The sequence below is a fragment of the Daldinia loculata genome (assembly GCF_022478755.1).
Source record: "Daldinia loculata strain CBS 113971 unplaced genomic scaffold F4817scaffold_6, whole genome shotgun sequence".
In the NCBI taxonomy this organism is placed as follows: Eukaryota; Fungi; Ascomycota; class Sordariomycetes; order Xylariales; family Hypoxylaceae; genus Daldinia; species Daldinia loculata.
The window spans coordinates 187,698-208,699 of NW_026054860.1; the positions used below are offsets into that span (position 1 = coordinate 187,698).

Below are 21,002 nucleotides of genomic sequence, written 5' to 3' on the forward strand. Positions count from 1 at the left end.
TAGCCAGTTAAGATCCTAAGATTCAAGGGGGTTAGTAGTTCAGAGTATTAATTGTTTTGTCGCTTCACCTATATCTCAGTCTAAATATACTGACTGTAGTACAGCCTGCTCTAGATTAATCGCTGCCTACCTGTTTAACACCTACATATTCCAATTAGCGTGATGGTATTACAACACAGACGTGGATGACTTTATCACAAGTATAAGGAGAGATCATTATCAGTCTATAGCAAGATGAGATTTGCGTAAGCTAGACATATACTATCCTGCGCTATTCTAGCCAGTTGTCCATAAAAACTCAAAACGATCTATTTTGCACACCGAGGTGCTGACACGTTGTTGATCCCACTATAAAATGCAGTTGTCTATTGGTTGTGCTGTCGACTCCCCTATGGGCCTGGAACACACCATATGCTACCGACCAGATACGAGCATAACGCCAAACAGATAATAACATCGGTTTCGATATATCGCTTCGTCATTTCGACGATGGCGGGTTGGATAATCATCTACCGCTCTCTAGCCAGCGTCTAATTTGATTCGTGTCCGTTAACGCCATTAATCCCATTGCTCGAAGCAGCTGTCTCGGACACCGCCTTCTCCAACGCCTGCTGCACATCACGAAGCAGATCTTCCGGCTCCTCTATACCGCAGCTCACACGCACGAGGTCGTCGAAAACGCCCACGGCCTCTCGCTGTTCTCGGGGGATGCCGGCGTGCGTCATTGCGCTCGGCAGTTCGACTAGACTCTCGATGCCACCTAAGCTCTCAGCCAGCGTGAAGATCTTGGTCAGCTGGCAGAACCGTTCAGCTGCGGCTCGGCCTCCCTTGATACGGAACGAAAGCATACCGCCGCCCATACCCTCTCGGTGCTGTTTCAGAGCAATATGTCTGTGCGGGTGAGAGTCTAGACCAGGGTAATTTACAGAAATGACGTGGGGGCTAGCCTCGAGGGCTCTCGCAACAGTCGTGGCATTGCCACTGGACTGCCTCACTCGCAAATGCAGTGTCTTGACTCCTCGATGGGCAAGCCAGGAGTCGAAGGCCGACGGTACAGCGCCGCCGGCATTCTGTAGGAAGGATATACGTTCACGTAATTCATCCGAGTTGAAAGCAGCCAGTCCCATAACAACATCGCTGTGTCCATTGATGTACTTAGTAACACTGTGGACGACGATATCGGCGCCATGGTCGAGGGGATTCTGGACGTAGGGGCTAAGGAAGGTATTGTCAACGACAACCGCGACACCCCGCGAGTGAGCTGCGTTGACGACGGCCCTAATATCTACAAGGCGCAATGTAGGATTGCTAGGCGACTCAATCCATACTAATTTGGTGTTGTCGCGGATGTGCTCTGCAATATCAACCTCGATCTGCGGAGTGAAGGTAACAGTAACACCATGGGCCTTAGCGACTCGGGTGAAATACCGGTGAGTACCGCCGTAGACATCGCTAACGCTGATGACGTGGGAACCCTGAGCCAAGCTCTGGAGAATGGTAGCAGTGGCAGCGCTTCCGCTACTGAAGGCGAGCGCGTATTTGGCATGCTCCAACGCGGCCACGGCTTGCTCGAAGTTATCGCGATTGGGATTGGAGCTGCGCGAGTACTCGTATAAGCCGACAGGCTTTCCGGCAGCAGTCTGCGCGAAAGTAGTGGATAGAGAGATGGGCTCGATGACGGCGCCGGTTGTAGGATCGTGGGGGGCACCGGCATGGACAGCAAGGGTTCCGAAGCCGTGGACAGGGGACGGTGCCCGCGGAGGGGTCTCGATGATGTGATCGATAGGAACCGTCATTGTTGCGTTTTTGTGCGTTTTGTGCTGAGTGGGATATATAAATGATTCGTCAATATCGTCGCTATCCAGCCAATTGTTTCTTTCTCCAAGTAACACTTCCCAAAGAAATAAAATCTTTTTTTTTTTTGCGACAAGTCTAGTCTAACAACTTTTTTTTTTCTCTCTTTCCCTTTTTTGATGAGCTTCTTGTGAGGTCCTTAATGGTCGAGACCCGAAGCGAAAAAGAGTGGAAATGGCTAATTTAGGCCCTGTTTTTTCTATTTCTATTTTTGGGGATGGTGTACCTGGGACTACTTTGGGATTGATGGTAAGAAAAAATAAAGGAGAAGACTTTGTCTACCAACTACCGCTTGAGCAGAGTACCTGCATTTTATAAGAAATTAAAGTTTGGATTAGGACCGGGCTTGGACAATTAGTGTGAATATTAAGCTTAGACATTGTTAGCTACAAGTGACGGTGAAGAAGGCTCTGTTACGGCATTTGACCCTTAGTTTAGACCATTTGTTTTGTCATCATCATTATTCTATTCCGAACTTCGTCATTTGACAGCGGCATGATGAGATCCACCCGGCTCGGAGTCTTTATTAATCAACTGCCCTGGCTGCTTGCTTCCGACTGCCGAAGGGCCCCGTTTGTTTACCATAGGAGGTATTTGTTAGGTATTTGTTAGGTATTAGTTACGTACCTAACACTCTCCTACTCCACCGAGTTTATACACTACATATATCTTTTATACCTTTTTTTTTGAACCAGTATCTTTATATCAAAACATACGGCATAATGTTAATAGCAATCCATACAATCTCAGTTTGTGTCCAAAGCTCTAGATCAGCTTATACATCAATCACATAGTGAACCAGAGCTACTTGACTTACCAGCTTACTCAGTACAACGCCACCATCAACTAGCACAGGCCGACAGCCGTCTTATCAATGCCACCTTCTTTACAAATCCCATAGTACTGACAATGTAACAATAACCATTGGAAAAGACCATTCTAGAAATACTTTGAAATACGGGGAACCCGGGGTGACTAACTACCTATACCTAATAGCAAGAAAATATAAGCTATCTTATATGGCGCAATCACCTGGGAATGAGTTTGCGCCGTTCAGGTACATGTTGCAACAGACGCAAGCAGAGTGTAATAATTCTCCCCCTTTCTACCACATAGGTACTTAGAAATATCCCGCAAACTTCTACGTTATGTCGTCAAACCCAGCCAGGGGTTCTCAACTGTAGAAATATTGGGTTGGTATGATAAACCCCCTATTTCAAGAGTGCACGGCGTGCCCGCATTTTTCTAGAGCCACTACCATCTGCGGCTCCTGGAATATTCTCCGGGGGTGTCGGGTCCTCGTTTTGGAGTTTCTGGCCCTTATTCGGAGGGCCGTTGAAGTCCCCAGCACTGCAAGCATCACTGATGCCATCGCACTTGCTCTCCCAGATTCGGCAGTTAGCACTCCCCGTCGGGGGTGCCGAGTCGTAGCAATCCTTAGCCTGGTTCCAACATTCCTCGGATGCCTTCCAGCACCCGTCCTCAGTCGAGTAGGAGGATACTTCCACTCCAACCCAGTTTGCGTTCTTGATGAGGTAGTTCGAAGGGATATTGCCCTCGGTCTGCTTTAGTGCCTTGGACGAGGTTGAGGTCGAGGTAAAACCCGCCATGCCTTTGGATTTTGCGGGCTTGTAGACCTTTGGTCCGGGCATTGGATACGGGAATTGCGGCTGGTAGATGTTAAAAGATACCGCAGGCTCGCCAACCTGGACGTAGCCTGGTATACTAACACTGTACTCTTTAGGCACATCAAGAGCTGCCGTGTTTCCGCTGTCGATGAACACCTGTGCACATCCTGTGTAAAATTGCGGATCGCCCTTATCTGCATCGTGAAGGGCTAGGAGTTCGGGCCTGAAGAGCCACGAACCACCGGGAAGTGACTTTGGAATGTCAACGGACATTAAGCCATTGTTATCGATCAGCTTCTCCGTGCACCACTTGCCACTCGACTCATCGTAGCCTTCTTCCCACTACGTATAGAGTTAGTAGAGAACCATATCTAAAGAGAATGGGGTAATTTTGAGCTCTAAACCTCATAAAAATATTAAGGCGGGGAGTTACTGGAACTCTGCGGTAGTGTATAGAATATTTTAAGAAAACGCTTACGAGTTTGATCCAGCCAGGACCAGCAGCGGAGTCTGTTACTATGTCTTTCACTTGCTTAGCATATACGGCACAAGGCCCCTAAATTCCCAGAGTAAGCATAGTTCAACATCATCGGTCATTCCAGATGCGATATACCTTGTGTGATTTATCTATAGATCCGGGTTGCTCAGCATCGGCCCATGTGCGCCACTCGAAGGTAAGTTTCCCACCGGCCGGCGCGGGGCAGGTGAAAGCAACAGGCTTCTCGCCATCGACGCCTAATAGATAGTTAGCCGGGTGTTGTGGTTATGTGGGAGGTCAATAACCTACCGCAGGCCATATCATCGCTGTCTAAGCCGGCTATTGGGGAGGTGCAGTGTTGGGGATCCATGCTCATTCTGACGCAGGTCCCATCTCCTTGAGAGACATCGTTGATAAAAAGCGTCGTGAATATGGTGTGCGCGTCTACTGCCGTAGGGAGAACAGTGGCTATAGCCACAAGAAAGGAGGGTGAGCACTTCATCTTGAAGAATAAATCAACGACACTGAGGTTTTCTTTTTTTCTTCTTAAATAAAGGGAGGCGATACTCAAGCTCCAGGCGAATCGAAGAGAAATAGACTAGCTCAGCTAAGAAAACGAATGTATATAATGCCCCTTTGGACTTTAGGTATATTTGGGTCAGAGAATGAACATATCGACGAGAATTGAAGAATGAGCGAATGGAGCGAATAAGTCACCGATAGAAAACGAGTATCCCTAGGTGCTCATATATAGATACCCAGCATCAGACGGAAGTAGGAGACAATACAGATATCTTCCTATCTTGTAAAGCAAACAAACTGAGAGAAAGGCTCTAAATTACCTATAAATTACCTATACACCGAGGGAAAATTTTACAATATGACACATCAAATCACATCTAAGCAATTATACCTTCGCAAAAAAGCATGATTCGAGGATAATTCGACAGCTTCCCTTTCAGCTACACACCCAGCCAAGTGTCCGCTCCAAAGGCGCTTTGCATCCAACAACAGATAAGAGCGCTAGAGCGGGTGTTTGTAAGTGGCCATGATCTCCCTCAGGGGTGAGACCTAAGCTACCATAGACCCTGATCCCTTGGTCTTAGATATATTGCAACGGTACCACGCGAAATGACGTTGTTGGAATCCGGGGAATTGGTCGAATAGGTAGACGAGGTACGGCTTGATGCAAGGGGTGGGAGGCTGCATTAATATATACACCACCTTGGGTATACAGCAGCCAATCACCCGGGACGCACCGAATGAAGCTGAAACGTGTTCGCCCCAACCCTTTAGTCTTCTCGTGGAAAATTTAAATGGTGGAAGAAACGAAACATGCCGAAAATGCACCCGAACGTAAGCCCCTGGCGTTTGCATGCGGGCTTCTCCGAGGCGCTTGTGCGTCGTGGTTTGCGTCTTGGCTTTCGGTTAAGTTGACAATATCATCTGCTTGGCTATCTGGCTGTCCTACCCGTCTCTATGCAATTTATATATCTCAGAAATGCCATGGTTCAATCTGTCTAACGAGGGATCGCTGTTTGATGACTGGGTAGACGTAGATTAAATATGTAATTAAGTAATAGCCACCCCATTTACACTTTGAAATCTAAGATTGCGTGAGCTCTAGCCTCGAAAGGTATTTGTCATGTCAAAGACGAGGACACTAAACTTGGTGTTTGTTTTCAAGGACCCAAACCACTACCATTTCAACTGTTACTATTCCCTCTTGCCTGTGACCTCTCGTTTTAGACTCATTGTTACCCCCCTAAGCTGGCCCAACGAGTCTCACAATCATAATGGCTTTATGACAGGCACGGACGTATACTAGACAGTATGTCGATGGAGTTTCTACAGACAGGTCAGATAGCCTCTTGAAGAGCAATCTTCCTGTCAGGGGCAAGGAGCCCTATCGCTCATCCGTGCCTATTTCAATCACAGATAGAGAACTAGACTAATCACATCGAATGGTCGGTACCAGGGGAAACACTTGCAATTGTCATTCATATTATTTCATGAATAGAAAGTCACTAGTTCCTAAAGAACATATTTCGGAGGGAAGAGTGGAGATTAACTGCACCTCAAAACCGCAAAAGTTGAACCTCTTAGACTAGGCACTACCCTACGGTCCGCGAAGACGCCTTTCCCACCCAGCCGCCAAATCACGTTGCGCTATGCAAAGCTTGACCCGACCCGAGTTCTTTTTATGCCTCCTGTTGTACATACATGCTATGGTACATCGGTGTCATCAATCGTGGGTATCGTTATAATTACTCGTTGATCTTGGCCAGGATCCTAGAAAGTATTGTTAGTATTGGTGCGTCGCCTTCGAGGATGAGTGCGCGCTGGGACTTACTCGCTGTCGCGGAAGATGTGGAATTCCTCCTCGCCGACCTTAACGGGGGAACCGCCGTACTGGATATACATGTTAGTTTAAAATTTCTATAGATATGTAGAGGGGGGCGCAAAAATTCTCCTATCGACCCGAGCACATAGACTAGCCTAACTTACCTGAGGGATCAACACCCGGTCTCCCTTCTGCACACCCATAGCCAAACGTTGGCCGTCCTTGTTCAATGCGCCGGGTCCGACAGCTAGAACTCTGCCTTCGTTGAGCTCCTTCACGCTGGACTCGGGCAGAAAGATGCCGCTGGCGGTCTTAGTTTCAGCCTTGATTCGCTGGACCAGCACACGGTCCAGGAGAGGGACGAGGGACTTAATCGATCGAATAGCGGTGGCCTGTGATGTTTACATGTTAGCTAAGCTTCGTAGGAATAAACGAGCGGAGCGAAAAATTTAAGACGAGCGTGGGGTGACGGGTGCGAGATTGCAAAGCGCACGTCATAGCATGATGCAATAATTTAGAAATCGAGCATACCATTGTGAAGTATATACAGGGAGAAATTCGTGAATTCAAAAGGATAGAATTTTTCTGGACGAACTGCAACGAATTGGGAGCTCGAAGATCTAAATTTGAAGCTATCGCAAGTGGTGAATGGATCTTTGGATGGATCTTTGGAAGGCTTTGGAAGCTTCAAGTGACCAATAGACCTAAACTTTTTATTCCTCGGTTTTTCCGAATGCCGGGGCTACCTTTGCCTAGAACCCGCCTATCCGGGGCCAGCCGGATCCTTGCGTACATCATCCCGATCGATTCGTTATGTAAGCCGCATTAGGTATATGCACCTCTTATAAAATTGTATTTGTACGTTCTTTGTACACATATAAAATACATATGTAAACACCAAACAATTAAAGAAGCGTTCTAATAGGAATAGAATTGAATTTACATCTATTAAGTACCTAAGCTATGCCGCGGTCCGCCAACGGCACGGTCGTAAAATGGACAAGAATCTTATCTACCCAAACCTCTATACGCAATAGCATATACTCTAAGTTCTATACCGCTATGAACCTGAATGGTTTGCACCCTCCCGCTTTGCCGTTGATGACCCCGAAGCTATATTACCCCGTAAACGCCGCGTTTGGGAACTTACTGTTCCGCTCCTACGCCTAAAATATCGCAATATGCGCTCAATACGCCGCCGAAACTCCCCCTGGCGTTTCTACTTACTTGGTGGTGCTGGCGGCTCAAGGACATGTGTATGATCGTCCGCATGGATGACTTGTCCATGGTCAACCTGCCTGCAGATAACCGTGTCTGAAACCCAAGGTTCATCGAGTATCTCTGGCATTTGAGCGCGTTTTTTGGGATCGATCGTCAACATCCTCCCAATAATATGTCTGCTCTCCCTAGGAAGTAGCCTCAACAGACGCCACGGACCCTTAATGACCTCTTTCTTTTCCTGGGTGCTAGTGCCGTTACTACTAGGAGTAGAGGGCTCGCTGGCCTTGGAACTTTGCTGCCTCGCATCGTCTTCCGCAAAAATGTCACGTTGTGGGATATTCGAGAGATCGTTCGTGGACCTCGAAGGAAGGATTAACTTCTTGGGATCGTGGCCGGGAGACGGATCTGCTGCAAAAAGCTTATACGAATTATCCGACAAGCGCGGGATCTTCCAGGGAAACCTTCTAAGTGACATGCAGCAGAAGATGATCGCAAGGGACCAGATATCCACCGCCTGAGGGTCATATTTGCGCTCATCGTAAACTTCTGGAGCAAGGTAGGGATCCGACCCAACAACACCTGGCGACTTATTAGAGATCCACGAATAATCAACTGTGGCGACATCTGACTTACCAGAAGCAAGGACGATTTCGGTCTCGAATGGATATCTGAAAACATGAGCACTACCAAAATCAATGATTTTCATGATACCATGCTGGCTAACAACAACATTATCCAATTTCAAATCCCGATGGGCAAGACCGGAACTGTGAAGGTAGGTTACTCCACTCAGTATTTGTAGAAAACAGCATGTTATCTCCGCCTTAGACATCTTTCCAGTCATAACAATGGCAAAGAGATCGAATGGGGCATATTCCATGACTTCGTACCATTTCCCCTTTTCTTGGACAATGTCGAGCGTCTCAATAATGTTACCATGATGCAAAGCAGATCCGATACAGAATTCGGCTGTCAATTTCTTGACATATTCCTTTTCAGTTTCGTACGAATGCCGAGGGCGAAATTCTTTCACCGCAAATACGGTATTGTCTTCGGTTCTCTTCATAAGTTTGACAGAGCCTCCAGCGCCAGATCCAAGCACTCGGCCCAGCTTCCCATACTTGGATGATAGGCCATGATCATCGGCGAATGGGACCTGGTAGGCTGGCTTAGACCCCAAAGGAGATGGTGATGCGGGCTTCTTGGGCTTGAGATTGACGCCCACTTTAAAAAACCGCTTGAGATCGGACATAGATCCGTGTGTACTATGTGTTGTTGAACTAGATCCTGTCGGATGAAGATCAACCGACTTATTTTTATTTGCGAATAGTCCAGAGTGTCTTTTTTCTTGCTTATCTGTCCTCGTTAGGTTTGTTGATGATGCAGAGGGGGAGCCAAGTTTCTTCTTCCTGGAGAAAACAAATCGCTGGTCAATGTTGCCACCTGCTTTGTTCTGCATCGGTCGTTTACTTGCAGCATACGGATCATTGATATCCCCTTGAGGAGTAAAGGGCCGCGAATAATACTGAGATGCGGCATTTCTCGAGGGACTCGATTCCCTGGACACAGGTAGAGATTGGCCTCCGGGCCCGATGCTAAAAATCCCCTTTCGATGCGAGCGGACACCACCATCGTGCTCGTCTACAGCAGTCGACCGTTGAGATATGTTGTCGGTGGAGGCAGGTCGGTGCGGTAGACCCATTCGAGGCGAAACTGGTCTCGAATCTTGTCCCGATGCTTGTGGTGTTATCGCCTGAGAATCGTACCCGCCATCAGAACTGGCAATTCGCACAGACTTTGCGTTCCGTGTAGAAGATTCCGCTGCGGAAGTCCCAGCTGGCGTAAGTGGTGGTGATACCAACTCGGGAGCTTTAGGGCTCAATCGGGGCGACGGATGGCCCATGGGGCTATGGCTATGCTGCGGAGTTGCGCCGGGAGTAGTCTCGTTAGACGCAACCTAAATGAAGGCATACTGTTAGTTATAAGAGGACCCCATAGAGCCAGATCTAATAAAACCGTATGATTGCTATCGGGACCACATGTATACTAAGGCGCCAGCCCTTGCTTTAGTCTGGGACGGGAAATGAGGCGCGGCGGTGAATAATATAAAGGAGAATTTCATCCGAATTTTGCAACCATTGTTGGGGGCGAGCGAATATCATATAAAAATAAATTGAGAGCAAATGGTAAATAGCGTACCCTAGAAGGCGGAAGGGAGACTGGATCAAACGAATATTTCATCAATCGCTGCTCTTGAAGCTGGGCGCCATGGATAGAATTGGTCAGAGCTCGTATTATATCAGGATTAGCAAAGCTCTCCCTTCGGGCTTCCGGACTACCGAAGGTTGAGACTGGAGGATCGATTTCGTCAACTATCGATGAGAAGCGTACCGATGCGCGCTCTGAGGGCTTTACGATGGCATCGGTACGTTCGGATACATCGTTGGAGCTGTCTAGTAGGTTGGAAATATACATAGTTAGCTATTAAGCTATTGAAACTTGATTTTAAAGGTAAGACATGATAAAGAACGTCTATTGGCCGGTTTATAAAGAGAAAATATCGTGATTACCTTGCGACGGCTCCAGTTGGTGGCGATCATCAGCATCGCTCGGGGTTGTCATGGCAATCGAGATACCGAGAGGCTAGATAACAATAGAATCTAAATGTTAACTAAGATATAAAGAGGTACTAGCAAGCTGGGCCGAGGGATGGCCCCCAAGAGGTAATGCGAATTAATAGCGAAGAGAGCGAGCAGAGCAAATGAAAAAAAGTAAAAAGAAAAAGGAAGAAAAAAAGAAGCTAAGTGATGATGATATGATGTGCCAGACCTTGTAAAAGGTCTAAAAGATCTCTCTCAAAACTTGTGGGAGAACTGACTTATGTCCATCATGGTGGGGCAATTTCTAAAGTACGTAGGAAGTTGCACGTAAGTAAGTGTATGTAGGTATTGTATGTAGAAGGTAGCTGCTCTCCGCTCTCCGCTGCCCACTTGCCTGCTTGCCCACTTGCTCGGCAAGAACGAACTTTTGATCCAATTTTTACCTAAGAATCTGAGATATGGGGACGTGATATGACTTTGTGCGACTTGGAATGATTAAAGTGACCAAAGTGACTAAAGTAGGTAACCATAACTAAGTGAATTAAATCGTTAGGTATGGATCTTATTGATATGATGTACTGTACATGCGCAGAGTAGACAGCCGTCTCAACCGGGCTGAGCTATAGAGGATTTGAGGTATCTTACGGCTCGAATTGTATATACTAATCCGGCTATTTGGTAACGAGTTTGAAGTAAACCTGGTACAGTACTTTCAAGTACTTTGCTTTAAGTACTTTTGGGCTCTCTTACCTCGGCGCTTTACCCGGAGTGCACCAGACGCAGTTCCGGGTTGGTAGAAAAGAAAGATTGAAGAGTCACTAGAGTCGCTAGAGGTTTGAGAGTGGACCATGTGGGGTCACTCATGAATCCCTGTTGGGTGGGGACCAAAAAGGTTTCCATCCGTTTGCGTCTAGATGTCGTAGAGAGATTTAGCAACATAATAGGTCGGGACGCAGGCTGACAAATGACAAACGATCCCATAATCGCCAGGATATCCCAAAATGGCCAACAGGAAAAAAAGATGAAAAATTATTCAACACTCTCGACTCTCTCTCCGCTCTTCAATCACACATAAATGATAAATCCCCGCCCGGTTGGTTAGTTACATAGTAGCTTTCTCGTACCTAAGCGATCTAAGCGGTCTAATAATAGTTCATGACTCAAACCCGATCCGTTGTCACAAAATTTCTTCTTCCTATTACACCCATTACACCCATTACACCCATTACACCCATTACACCCATTACACCCATTACACCCATTACACCCATTATACACAAATAAATGCGGTGCTCGTGTACCGGGTTGACCAGGCTGCCAGGGTTGTCCTAAACTTTCAGTAACATCGACCTTGCATTATATGTACCCAATAACACCGATATAAAGCTATGTGTGCCTGGAATTGATTAGCTTGCAGCATCCCGTCCGCGGCGGGACTGTGATCTGCCATGCATTATCAGGGCCAAGATTTCTGCCAATTGCTCAAACGGTATACCCATAGCTTTGGGTCCCGACCAATATAGGTACTCTTGTTGTCTATGACCTATCAGAATGTCAAATTTTGAAGACGAATCCGTTTGAGACATCTGTCCGAGCAGCACTCTGATGGGTACCTATGGCTACCACATGTTCCACGAGCCGGCAGCGCGGTTTACTTTAGATCGTTGTTTCTCCTGAAGAAATATAGCGTGTTTAACATTGACCGTTCAGCGCGATCCAAAATTCAGTGAGGTCTAAATAGCCAACTTAAATAAACCCCTCAGACCAAGCTTTTCTTCGTACGAATACGGGATTTAAGTATGCGCGGTGCGACTGACATGTTGCGCAAAGTTTGTGATATCGTTGTTACCTGTGTTAGCTTAGTTATTGCTCACATGTAAAGCTTGGCTGGCCAGGCTATTCCACGACCCACGTCGTTCTAGACATTCTAGAAGATATTTGGAAGCCAACCACTATGCCCGTAAAAGTATCTCGAGGATGTACACATTGATAATTGCTTCGATTCTTTTTTAACTAACATTTATATATCCAATAGGATAAATACTTCTTCAATTGGTACATCATTCGATGAGATTTCTCTAAACCTGAAGATCTGGACTTTTCGCCTCATCGATGCCTCTTCAAGTTTGTGTAAGCCAAACCGAGATCGCTTTATAGCTTAGGTAGGTAGCACATTGACAACTGTCTTGGAGCACCAATACTACCCTCATACATAGAGAGGTAGGTAATTCTAACTACTTTTCACCTAATAAGCAACCAACGATATAATTTCCATGTAGCCCTTTTTATAGATTGTCAATTCTGGTATAGACTATTACAAAATTTTCCTGAGGGAGCGACATATTAGTAGACGCCAGAGTGCAGCAATACCTTATCTTTCTGCGGAAGTCTCTAAGACTCCCGATCGTCGCAAGATTCGGGGAGGCAATTTCCAACGTTTCCGTCGCATTAGGCACCACATGCAGGCGCACATCAGGAACTCTGCGTTTGATCCGTATATTTCGTGCAGTTTTGGTGATACATGCCAAAAGCTCGCTTGTACAAGCATAACAGAGGGTCCGAACTCGATAATCAACCCCGTCCCGTTCGCTCTAACGCATGATGTTACAAAAGGCGACTAAATCGGGATCGCCCTCCGTTTATGCGACAACAGCGATACCCATTGACTTGGCCTGGTAAATAACGGCCCTGCAAAGACCCTCTAGCGGAAGACCGGAGAGCCGTAGTTCGGTCTGCTTTATCTTGGCAATTTCGTAAATATGTTTTAGAGTAACCGTGCCTACTATTTCGTGTCCCGGCTGGCTCGCAGCTTTTTTCTTCCCCTTCTTACTGACTGGTAGATCTGCCGCATTCTTGAGGAGCCACGAAGTCTGTGGTGTTCGAACGTCGAAATGGAATGATCTGTCTGCTCGTACCGTTACTCGGGTCGGCATAGGCGTCCCTTGTATGATGTGTGCCGTTCGCGCATTGAATTCCTATATAGGTACGCATGGTTATCAATTACGGCGCATCACATTAGCGACTGAATCTGTCTTTACCTTGCAGAAATCCATAGACTTAACACCTTTACTTCCAAGCGCAGGACCAACTGGAGGACTAGGGGAAGCTTTTCCAGCTTCCACTATGAGCCTAACCATCTGGTCAGCGCCAGCGGCAGCCGAGCGCGCCTTCGACATCTTGGAACTGTCGGGCGTGAGTTATGTGAAGAGGAAATGGGCGGGTTGATCGTTAATGTTCTAGATCAAAAAAATTCCCCCAATTTCGTTGGTGGAAGTTCAAGAATTCTACATAGTACATCAGCCACAATTGAGTTTTGAGAGCGCCTCAACCTTAATTCAAATCCGGTTTACGGGCCTACTGTGTACATAGGCACATGTATGTAAATAGTGGAGTGTCAGGTACAGAGATACCTAGTGTAAACTCTATTCGAGGACCCCGCCAAATGTCGAACAGCTTGAGCTACTTCCGGTCCTCTCTCTACAACATATCTTCCTAAAGAACCACCACTATCACCGCTCTTTTCTCCTTCTTTTCCTACCCCCCTTAGTCAGCCTATATTATCTCCTTTTTCCATTTATCTATCATCAACACCTAGACAGATTATCCCGTTTTCTACATCATGTTCAACTGGGCAAAACAAACGTCAGCAGCAAATTTCTCTAGTCTCCGTACCTAGAGTACTCAGCTAACCGGTTACCTAGTTTGGCTAATGTCGTGGGCACGGAAGAGCCCATCTATGGCGCTTCGGCCATAAGATCAGTCGCCGAAGATGCCAAAACGACGCCGTATACGGAATTAACCAGGGATGACATGAAATGGGAGGCTATGGAATCGACCTGTGTCGAGAGCCAAACCTTCTATTTCATGGCGGACAGTGGCCATTTAACTTTTGCTCAGGTCATTTACAGCAATGTGGCGTATGACTTTTCAACCGCCCAGCTGCCTCTCGAACTAGCTGACATTCCTTGAAGCGGCATCCGCACCACTTGCCAGTTCAACTGCAAGGTCTTCTACACAGACGGCTCGAAACCCCTATGGAGCTCTTCGCCCTTGAGCCACGCCGAGTTCAGCGAAGATAAAACATGCTTTTTTGCCACCGATTGCGCCGTAGAACTATCCGAGGATGGTAACTCCTATACAATCAAGTCGATGAACGATCCTCAGTGTATCGTCAACCTTAAAATAACAAAGGTGGCGCCTGGCTTCGTTGTCGGCAAGAATGGCAAATCCTTGTTCGGTACAGACCTATCTCACCCGTGGGGCTCCATGCGACATGCGTTCTGGCCAAGGTGTTCAGCTGAGGGGAGCGTCATGACGAAGAATGGACCCATCGACTTCAAAGGGAAGGCGTTCTTTTCCCACGCTCTGCAGGGTATGAAGCCTCACCATCTGGCAGCCCGGTGGAATTTCCTCAACTATCAAGGACCGACATATTCCGCAATCCTGATGGAGTTCACCACGCCACCATCGTATGGGACGACCGTCATAGGCGTCGGCGGGATTGCCAAGGAAGGGGAGATTATCACTGCTGGACCCAACTGTGGCGCCACACACCTTAAGACGAAGCAGGACACCGAGAACGACTGGCCCGAGCCCACCGATATCAGATTTACCTGGTCCGGCACTACAAAAGACGGAAAACCCGTCGAGGCCGTTATCGAATGCGCTATGGGCGAGAGAGTTGATAGGATTGACGTCATGGCTGAAGTTCCTGGTTTCGTCAAGAAAATCGTCGCCAATGCGGCGGGAACTAAGCCATACATTTACCAAGTAAGTTTACAGAGGTGTAACCATTTAGAATGCGTTTCATTTCTAACTTCGTGTGCAGTTTTTCCCCCACAATATCCCTACTGTGCTAAAGCTCAAGATCGGGGATCAAGAGATTACCGAAGAGGGACAGTTGTTCAGCGAAGCAACTTTCATATCCGCAACGGAGTAATTCACTAGGGCTTAAAATGAAGCATAATGCAGAGCAGCAACTAGCATTGCTTTTAGAATGCGGATGCTTGGTTTAAGCGCTCCGTTCCAGCAGAGAGGTTTGGCTACGCTATATTCGCTTGCCTCCAGTTAGCATACGTTCAGGATATTGCATCAGAACAAGTTAGGGATACTAGAGTTCATAGAAGTACATGATGACTCGTTGAGATACCAAGGTGTAAACTATATTCGGATTCCACCATTCGAAATCATGTACTATCTATAGGTTTTAGGTTGCATTAATAAGGATTCCTCATAAATACAATCGTTGTTCTTGGGAGTCTTGCATAGGACAAAAGAACGTAGCATTAAAATGGACTCTGCTAACTGCGAGTAAGGTAGGTAGGACATGTAGTATTGAAATATTAGTTTATTAAGGAGTATAACCCAAGTCAAGATGTAAGCTTGCGGTAGACATATATCTCTACCTTATTATCAACCTTGATCATTCTCTGATATATGAACTGAATGAGATATTTAATGAAGAGAATAAGAATCGAATGCTTTCTATGTCCATAAGCTACCTACGTACTGTTTTACATACTCGAGTTGGAATCGACAACCGTATGCGGCATTACTTGAACGACAGTTAGGTAGGGAAATTACATGTAGTGACAAAGAGCTGGAGGAATATCTGCCAAGTTTAATATTTGAGACGTTAAAGTGTCATACCTTCCGTTACATTAAGGTAGGAGGTAGTTACCCCGCTCTATATTGATATATCATTTTAAGGCGATGGTTGAGGCAACAGCTACAATGTACATATAGTGGAAGGCAGCAGCGTCTTATCGATACGTACAGCTTCAGCGCTAAGATTCAAAATATCCTTACGGTTGTCGGTTGGTTTTCCCCACGCCCAACTCCACATCCTACATGTATTGTCTCACGCGCCGTAACTCGTAACTCACATAGCCATAGCGCGTGCCATTCCTATTTCTACGTCGATTTCAATCCCGGTGCAGCCATTCTGACTTCCATCTAGTATGCCGGGCAAAGATATCACTAGGGGAGGGAAAGGCGGAAAGGGCCTCGGCGGGAAGGGAGTAAATTACCCTAGTTCTAATCTTTTAGACGCGATGGCGTGGACGTGCGTGCCGTGCTAACTCGCTGTGCTTGCAGGGGATCAAGCGGCACCGGTATTTTAGACCATGCGTATAAGCAAGTGAGCGCTTTGTCGTGGCTAACCTTCGCATAGTAAGATACTTCGCGACAATATCCAGGGAATTAGTAAGTGGCTTATCCGTCGGGGAAATGTTCAATTCAATGGTCAACGGTCAACGGTCAACTGGTCGCTAACGTGTAATCCGATTTCCAGCCAAGCCCGCTATCAGGTACGTCTCTAACTCACATCCAAACGCCTCAAATCCACTCCCGTCTCATTCTTCCATCTTACTACACTTCTCCTACGGCATTCGTCCTTATGATGAATTGAATCTAATTTTCTAATTTCATGGCAGACGACTAGCCCGTAGAGGTGGTGTCAAGCGGATATCAGCACAGATCTACGATGAAGTGCGAGTGGCCTTGAAAGCGAGGCTCGAAGAGGTATGCATGCAATAATTCGTGTGACGTAACCCCCGATTTGTTTGCTTGCTTGCATTGTACTAAACGCCGCGTCCGAGGACAGATCATACGGGATTGCGTGATATACACTGAATACCGTCAAAGGAAAACGGTCACCATCAACGATGTGAGTTACTCGTCATCTTCCAAATCAGGTACCCTGCCATCTTGTGATATTGACCTCAACCTTTTTCATCGCAGGTCTTACATTCTTTGAAACGAATAGGCCGGCCCATATACGGTTTCGACGATGTAAGCAGCGGTCCACCCAAAAAGCGGTAAACTTCTGAAGATTGGCTTTTGTATCAGGGGCATGTCCAAGTTAAGATACAACATAGTGGAAGGAACGAATAAAATTGACTTTTTTAACGGTCTGATCGGGACTATTGGCGTATGGATGGCTATGGCTTGAGTTTATTCCTGCTCTTTGAACGCAGCTAGTTGGAACATTAGCTCTCAACTAAGAGGTTATGGAATGTGACAGTACACGGTTACTCGGAACATAGAATTCAAGTCTCAAAGAAAGTCTCTAACTAGAAGAAACGATTGATTATCTATAAGACTGAGACACTCTAAACGAACGGGGGGTATATTGTAACCAGATAACCGCCAAACGCCAACCGACCGTTCCTGCGATCCTCTATAGTTTCCGTCTTCGCTTACTGCCTTCCCATTCGTTCAAAACTTTTTCTAAAGCCTTTGCGGCTCTTTGTTCCTCTTTTCTAAACGGCCCATTGAAAGCTTCGGGCAGTACCATAGTGCTGTTAGCGTGTTCCTTCGCGAATCCAACCTCGGCGTCCTTGCCGCACCTTTCCCTCGTCACTTTAACGGCTTCATGAAGCATATCGGAACCGACACCCTTGTGTCGATACTTCAACTTGACCGTCCAGGCTCGGATCACGCCCTTCCCACCTTTAAGCATCGAATTTCGGTTCCGCTTCTTCCCGGCTAGACTCGGATTTGGCTCGAGTCGTAATACCAGAGCACCAATCAGATCATTCCCAAATCGCACGCCGATGACGGTGTCCTCCTCGCCATCCTCGGATACCATCCAATTCCATTTCACGCTCTCGGCTACTTGTATGTACTGGCCCGTAAAATACCGAATGGTCATTAAATAAGTCATGATCACCCCGGAATGCAACATCAGCGCCGTACCGAGGTCCCGTTTTATGCGCCAGGAGTATTGATAAGCGATACCGAGGCCCACGGCTAGAATAGCTAGTAAGTACGGGTGGAAAATTAAATGGTACGAGGATGACTGCCGCTGCTGGGCTATCGAGTCCGTTACTAGATTCAGCGCATCTAGCTTGTTGGTTTCACCGTCTATAATGCCGACAGATAGCGGGGGTAGATCTTGCGGTATTGGGTTGGTAGGCGGATCAACTGTCACAAGTAGTGACGGCGAAGGCGGCGGAAGCGTACTTGACGGTGCCGGCTCCATATCCGGGGTTGATATTGCTGAAGGGTTGACGACGAGATTCGCCCGTAGGAAGAAGAAGAATGCTGTTGGCCGAAGGTGCTGATCAGCTTTGCCGATGCTAATAACTCTACTCTCCTTGTCTTACGCCCGAGCCGAATAATTGAGTTTTGCTTCCAACCTCGTCCAACCCATGCGATGCTTTGCGACTTACGGATGCAAGGTGAAGGTTACACCATGTCACTCATGAAAAAACATGGAATGAGACGGCGGAGATTGAACTTTCAATTCGAGACAAACGGAAGACGAAGCAGCAAGGAACCAACATCGAGGACAATTATACAATCGAGGGTATTTAAAGGAAAAGACTATCGTCTACTGACCTGTACTAGTCTTTAAGCCCGGCACCGCATTCATTCTGTCCATGACGGTGCCGGGCCCATAGTAGGCATTCAGGTCTAACTCTCGTGCCACGTGCGCCATCTCGACGTTGTGTGTGGTTAGCCCAGCTTTGAGGCGGACAATAAAAATTTTTGTGGCCTGCTTTGGGAGTAAATATAAACAAATAATATTTTTTTGGCACAGTAATTAAAAATGTAGTTTTTAATTACCAGCTGCTTGGGACTCCAAGGGTCTTAGACCCTGAAAAAAATAAACATAAAAACAAATGACGACAAGCTCTAATAAGCGACGGGCCCAAGACGAGGTGGAGGGGAGGTAATTTGGGGTTATTAATATCGACGATGTCAAGAAATAATAGGTTACGGATAAGTTGAGATGATTTGAGAATTAAACAATGAAGAGACGAAACGACAAGAAATATGATTGACAAAGAGGTGCAGTATTGGCTGGAATGCTTATATGTTTGGGGCTGTCGCAAAATATTTCGCAGATAAACCAAAAGCCGTTTCCGTTTCCCTATAAGGACTGCTGCACTGATGACATCGTCCCGCGGGGAACGCTCGTTACCAGTCGATCACCCGGTGGTTATCTGATAAGAGTTAAGTAGGCGAATGAGATGGTCGAATAGGAGTTATAGACGACGCCACTATATCGATTGTCGCAAGCACGAAATCCTGCCTATTCCATTATCGTTCGTCTTGGGTGGCAGTCCTCGTGAGATAAAGTGCACCAGAGCCATGGGTCGCGAGAGGGTTTTCTCATGTTATACAGCAGTACAGCTCTTTTGAGACAAAACTTGACGAAACTAGAGGGGCCTAGAACATCCCTAGCTAAGTTTTAAGATGGTTCGTTGTGTGGCACGTTGTCGTATACCATGTCCACTCAGTCCCCTAAGTCCCCTAAGTCCCCTAGCTGAGTTTAGGGTCCCTCGTCTACTTGGAGCATTCAGACATATTGTCGATCACACTCCAGATCGTAGATGGGGATGATGGGGATGATGGGGAGTCCCTTGCTAGTTGGGAAGATCAATGGCTGTCTAGCCGTCCCCGGTGTGTCCGGCGTTCAAATTTGAAGCCAACGAGAGCTGTCAAAACTCGCTCTTCCTCGTGGGGTGGAATGGTGAATCCCATGATTCTCATCGGGCAGTGCCAAGATCCATTCAGAGGATAGCCATTGATAAGAAACGGGTTGACCCCAGCACAAAAAGCGCGGGGGGACCAGACGAGAAGCAGATGTCAGACTTGGGTTGCGTCTCTTGAAACGTTGAACGCGTAATATTTGGTAGCGAATTAACTCGAGACCAACAATCCCCATTTTCCCCGTGAGAGCCCCAATAGATGCGTCATGATCAGCAAGGTCGGCCCTCTATAAAATACAAAAAATTGCGCAACTGGAGTTGCAAACTAGTCGATGCCGGACGGGGAATACTACATACATAGTAGACAGGTCCAATGACACGGCACACATCTCTACGACTGCATACCTACTAATAAATGAGACGGACCCGCTTGCATATGCGCTCGGTATTGCGACGTAGAAAAGATGCAACATAAGAAGCCGACCTTTCGGTTACGCTATAAAGACCACGGATCCGTACCTACGACCGAATTAAGGCTCGGTAAGTATAACTTCAATAATGTAGGAGACGGGAATTCCAATATTAAAGCCACCAAATCCTTCTCTTCGTGTGGCTTGTGAATACCCCGAGGTTTATATATATCAAGACGGGATAGAATTGGCCAGTATTCGAGTAAGTATGTTTGTCGTGGAAAGGAGAAGTTGAAAGGTGACGATGCATCGGATATGGATACATCTATTGAATCAGCTAATGTATCAATAATACACTAGGTTAGTTAAAATATAGTTATCGGATACCGAATAACTTTGCCGATGCTCACTTATGGAATTTACTCTTCAATAAAATATCAATATTATGCTATGCTAATATCCATCTCTACTGATCAAGTGAAGTTGCATAATGATGTAGGTCTAAAACTTGTAAGTCCTACCTACCCCTTATGTAAACAAGACCTTATGTCCTCAATGCTTACCTAGGTATATGTACCTACCTCTCAAGGACCTGATCCTTCATGACTTCTGGAAGGAAGGGCTTTCTGCTGCGGAATCAGCCGTCTCAGCCACTGACTAGCCACATCACGCCACATATCTCGTAAGAAACAAAACAAGTCCGGGGCATGGCCTAAGCTCCACGACAAGTTCCTAAAATGTTCCTAAAATGTTCCTAAAATGTTCCTTATCCCCGTCAACCCCATGTCGCTTTTGTCATCTTTTCCCAGCCCTACAAGGCGGTGATGGATCACCATCTCACCATATCAAGCCACCCCCGGACACTGCATCCGTTAGTTCTCCTCTAGAATACCTATAGTGATGCAATAAACATGGCTCATGTTGAGTTCGGTTGCCGTTTTCTCACCTATCTAACTGGAACTGAGGCATCGTGCATGGCCGAAAGCTATTGATCATGGGATCCCCGAGATACCCTAAACCGATTGAG

The 21,002-nt window shown here is 46.7% G+C and overlaps 8 protein-coding genes across 8 annotated transcripts; 2 read left to right on the forward strand and 6 right to left on the reverse strand.

Moving 5' to 3' along the window:
- Positions 1–266: 266 nt before the first annotated feature.
- On the reverse strand, positions 267–2,512 carry F4817DRAFT_237444 (Cys/Met metabolism PLP-dependent enzyme-domain-containing protein). Its single transcript, XM_049298990.1, has one exon. It carries the CDS (start codon positions 1,794–1,796, stop codon positions 531–533), a length of 1,266 nt encoding a protein of 421 aa, XP_049162370.1. The 5' UTR covers positions 1,797–2,512; the 3' UTR covers positions 267–530.
- A 242-nt stretch (positions 2,513–2,754) lies between these two features.
- Positions 2,755–4,819, reverse strand: F4817DRAFT_326847 (glycoside hydrolase family 61 protein; the record flags this gene model as incomplete). The annotated part of the gene is made up of 4 exons (XM_049301958.1): positions 4,270–4,819; positions 4,096–4,217; positions 3,961–4,038; positions 2,755–3,824 (listed from the first exon to the last, which is right to left on the reverse strand). Coding segments are annotated over exons 1-4 (1,147 nt in total), but the record flags the coding sequence as incomplete, so codon positions are not given.
- A 1,125-nt stretch (positions 4,820–5,944) lies between these two features.
- Positions 5,945–7,006, reverse strand: F4817DRAFT_326849 (chaperonin Cpn10). Its single transcript, XM_049301959.1, has 4 exons — positions 6,836–7,006; positions 6,469–6,696; positions 6,314–6,372; positions 5,945–6,252 (listed from the first exon to the last, which is right to left on the reverse strand). Exons 1-4 carry the CDS (start codon positions 6,836–6,838, stop codon positions 6,228–6,230), a joined length of 315 nt encoding a protein of 104 aa, XP_049162372.1. The 5' UTR covers positions 6,839–7,006; the 3' UTR covers positions 5,945–6,227.
- Positions 7,007–7,523: 517 nt separating this feature from the next.
- Positions 7,524–10,414, reverse strand: F4817DRAFT_368048 (Pkinase-domain-containing protein; the record flags this gene model as incomplete). The annotated part of the gene is made up of 4 exons (XM_049307200.1): positions 10,096–10,414; positions 9,725–9,978; positions 8,159–9,482; positions 7,524–8,104 (listed from the first exon to the last, which is right to left on the reverse strand). The coding sequence occupies exons 1-4, from the start codon at positions 10,145–10,147 to the stop codon at positions 7,524–7,526; spliced, it is 2,211 nt and encodes a 736-aa protein (XP_049162373.1). The 5' UTR covers positions 10,148–10,414.
- A 1,677-nt stretch (positions 10,415–12,091) lies between these two features.
- Positions 12,092–13,384, reverse strand: F4817DRAFT_326857 (ribosomal protein L11). Its single transcript, XM_049301960.1, has 2 exons — positions 13,164–13,384; positions 12,092–13,100 (listed from the first exon to the last, which is right to left on the reverse strand). Exons 1-2 carry the CDS (start codon positions 13,299–13,301, stop codon positions 12,765–12,767), a joined length of 474 nt encoding a protein of 157 aa, XP_049162374.1. The 5' UTR covers positions 13,302–13,384; the 3' UTR covers positions 12,092–12,764.
- A 172-nt stretch (positions 13,385–13,556) lies between these two features.
- On the forward strand, positions 13,557–15,786 carry F4817DRAFT_326860 (oxidative stress survival, Svf1-like protein). Its single transcript, XM_049301961.1, has 4 exons — positions 13,557–13,767; positions 13,827–14,042; positions 14,097–14,895; positions 14,954–15,786. The coding sequence occupies exons 1-4, from the start codon at positions 13,745–13,747 to the stop codon at positions 15,062–15,064; spliced, it is 1,149 nt and encodes a 382-aa protein (XP_049162375.1). The 5' UTR covers positions 13,557–13,744; the 3' UTR covers positions 15,065–15,786.
- Positions 15,787–15,915: 129 nt separating this feature from the next.
- Positions 15,916–17,210, forward strand: F4817DRAFT_326864 (histone-fold-containing protein). Its single transcript, XM_049301962.1, has 7 exons — positions 15,916–16,145; positions 16,222–16,238; positions 16,298–16,329; positions 16,418–16,433; positions 16,560–16,647; positions 16,730–16,792; positions 16,867–17,210. Exons 1-7 carry the CDS (start codon positions 16,086–16,088, stop codon positions 16,945–16,947), a joined length of 357 nt encoding a protein of 118 aa, XP_049162376.1. The 5' UTR covers positions 15,916–16,085; the 3' UTR covers positions 16,948–17,210.
- A 95-nt stretch (positions 17,211–17,305) lies between these two features.
- Positions 17,306–18,568, reverse strand: F4817DRAFT_356538 (uncharacterized protein; the record flags this gene model as incomplete). Its single annotated transcript, XM_049305801.1, has 2 exons — positions 17,306–18,171; positions 18,469–18,568. The coding sequence occupies 2 exons, from the start codon at positions 18,566–18,568 to the stop codon at positions 17,306–17,308; spliced, it is 966 nt and encodes a 321-aa protein (XP_049162377.1).
- Between the last annotated feature and the right edge of the window lie 2,434 nt (positions 18,569–21,002).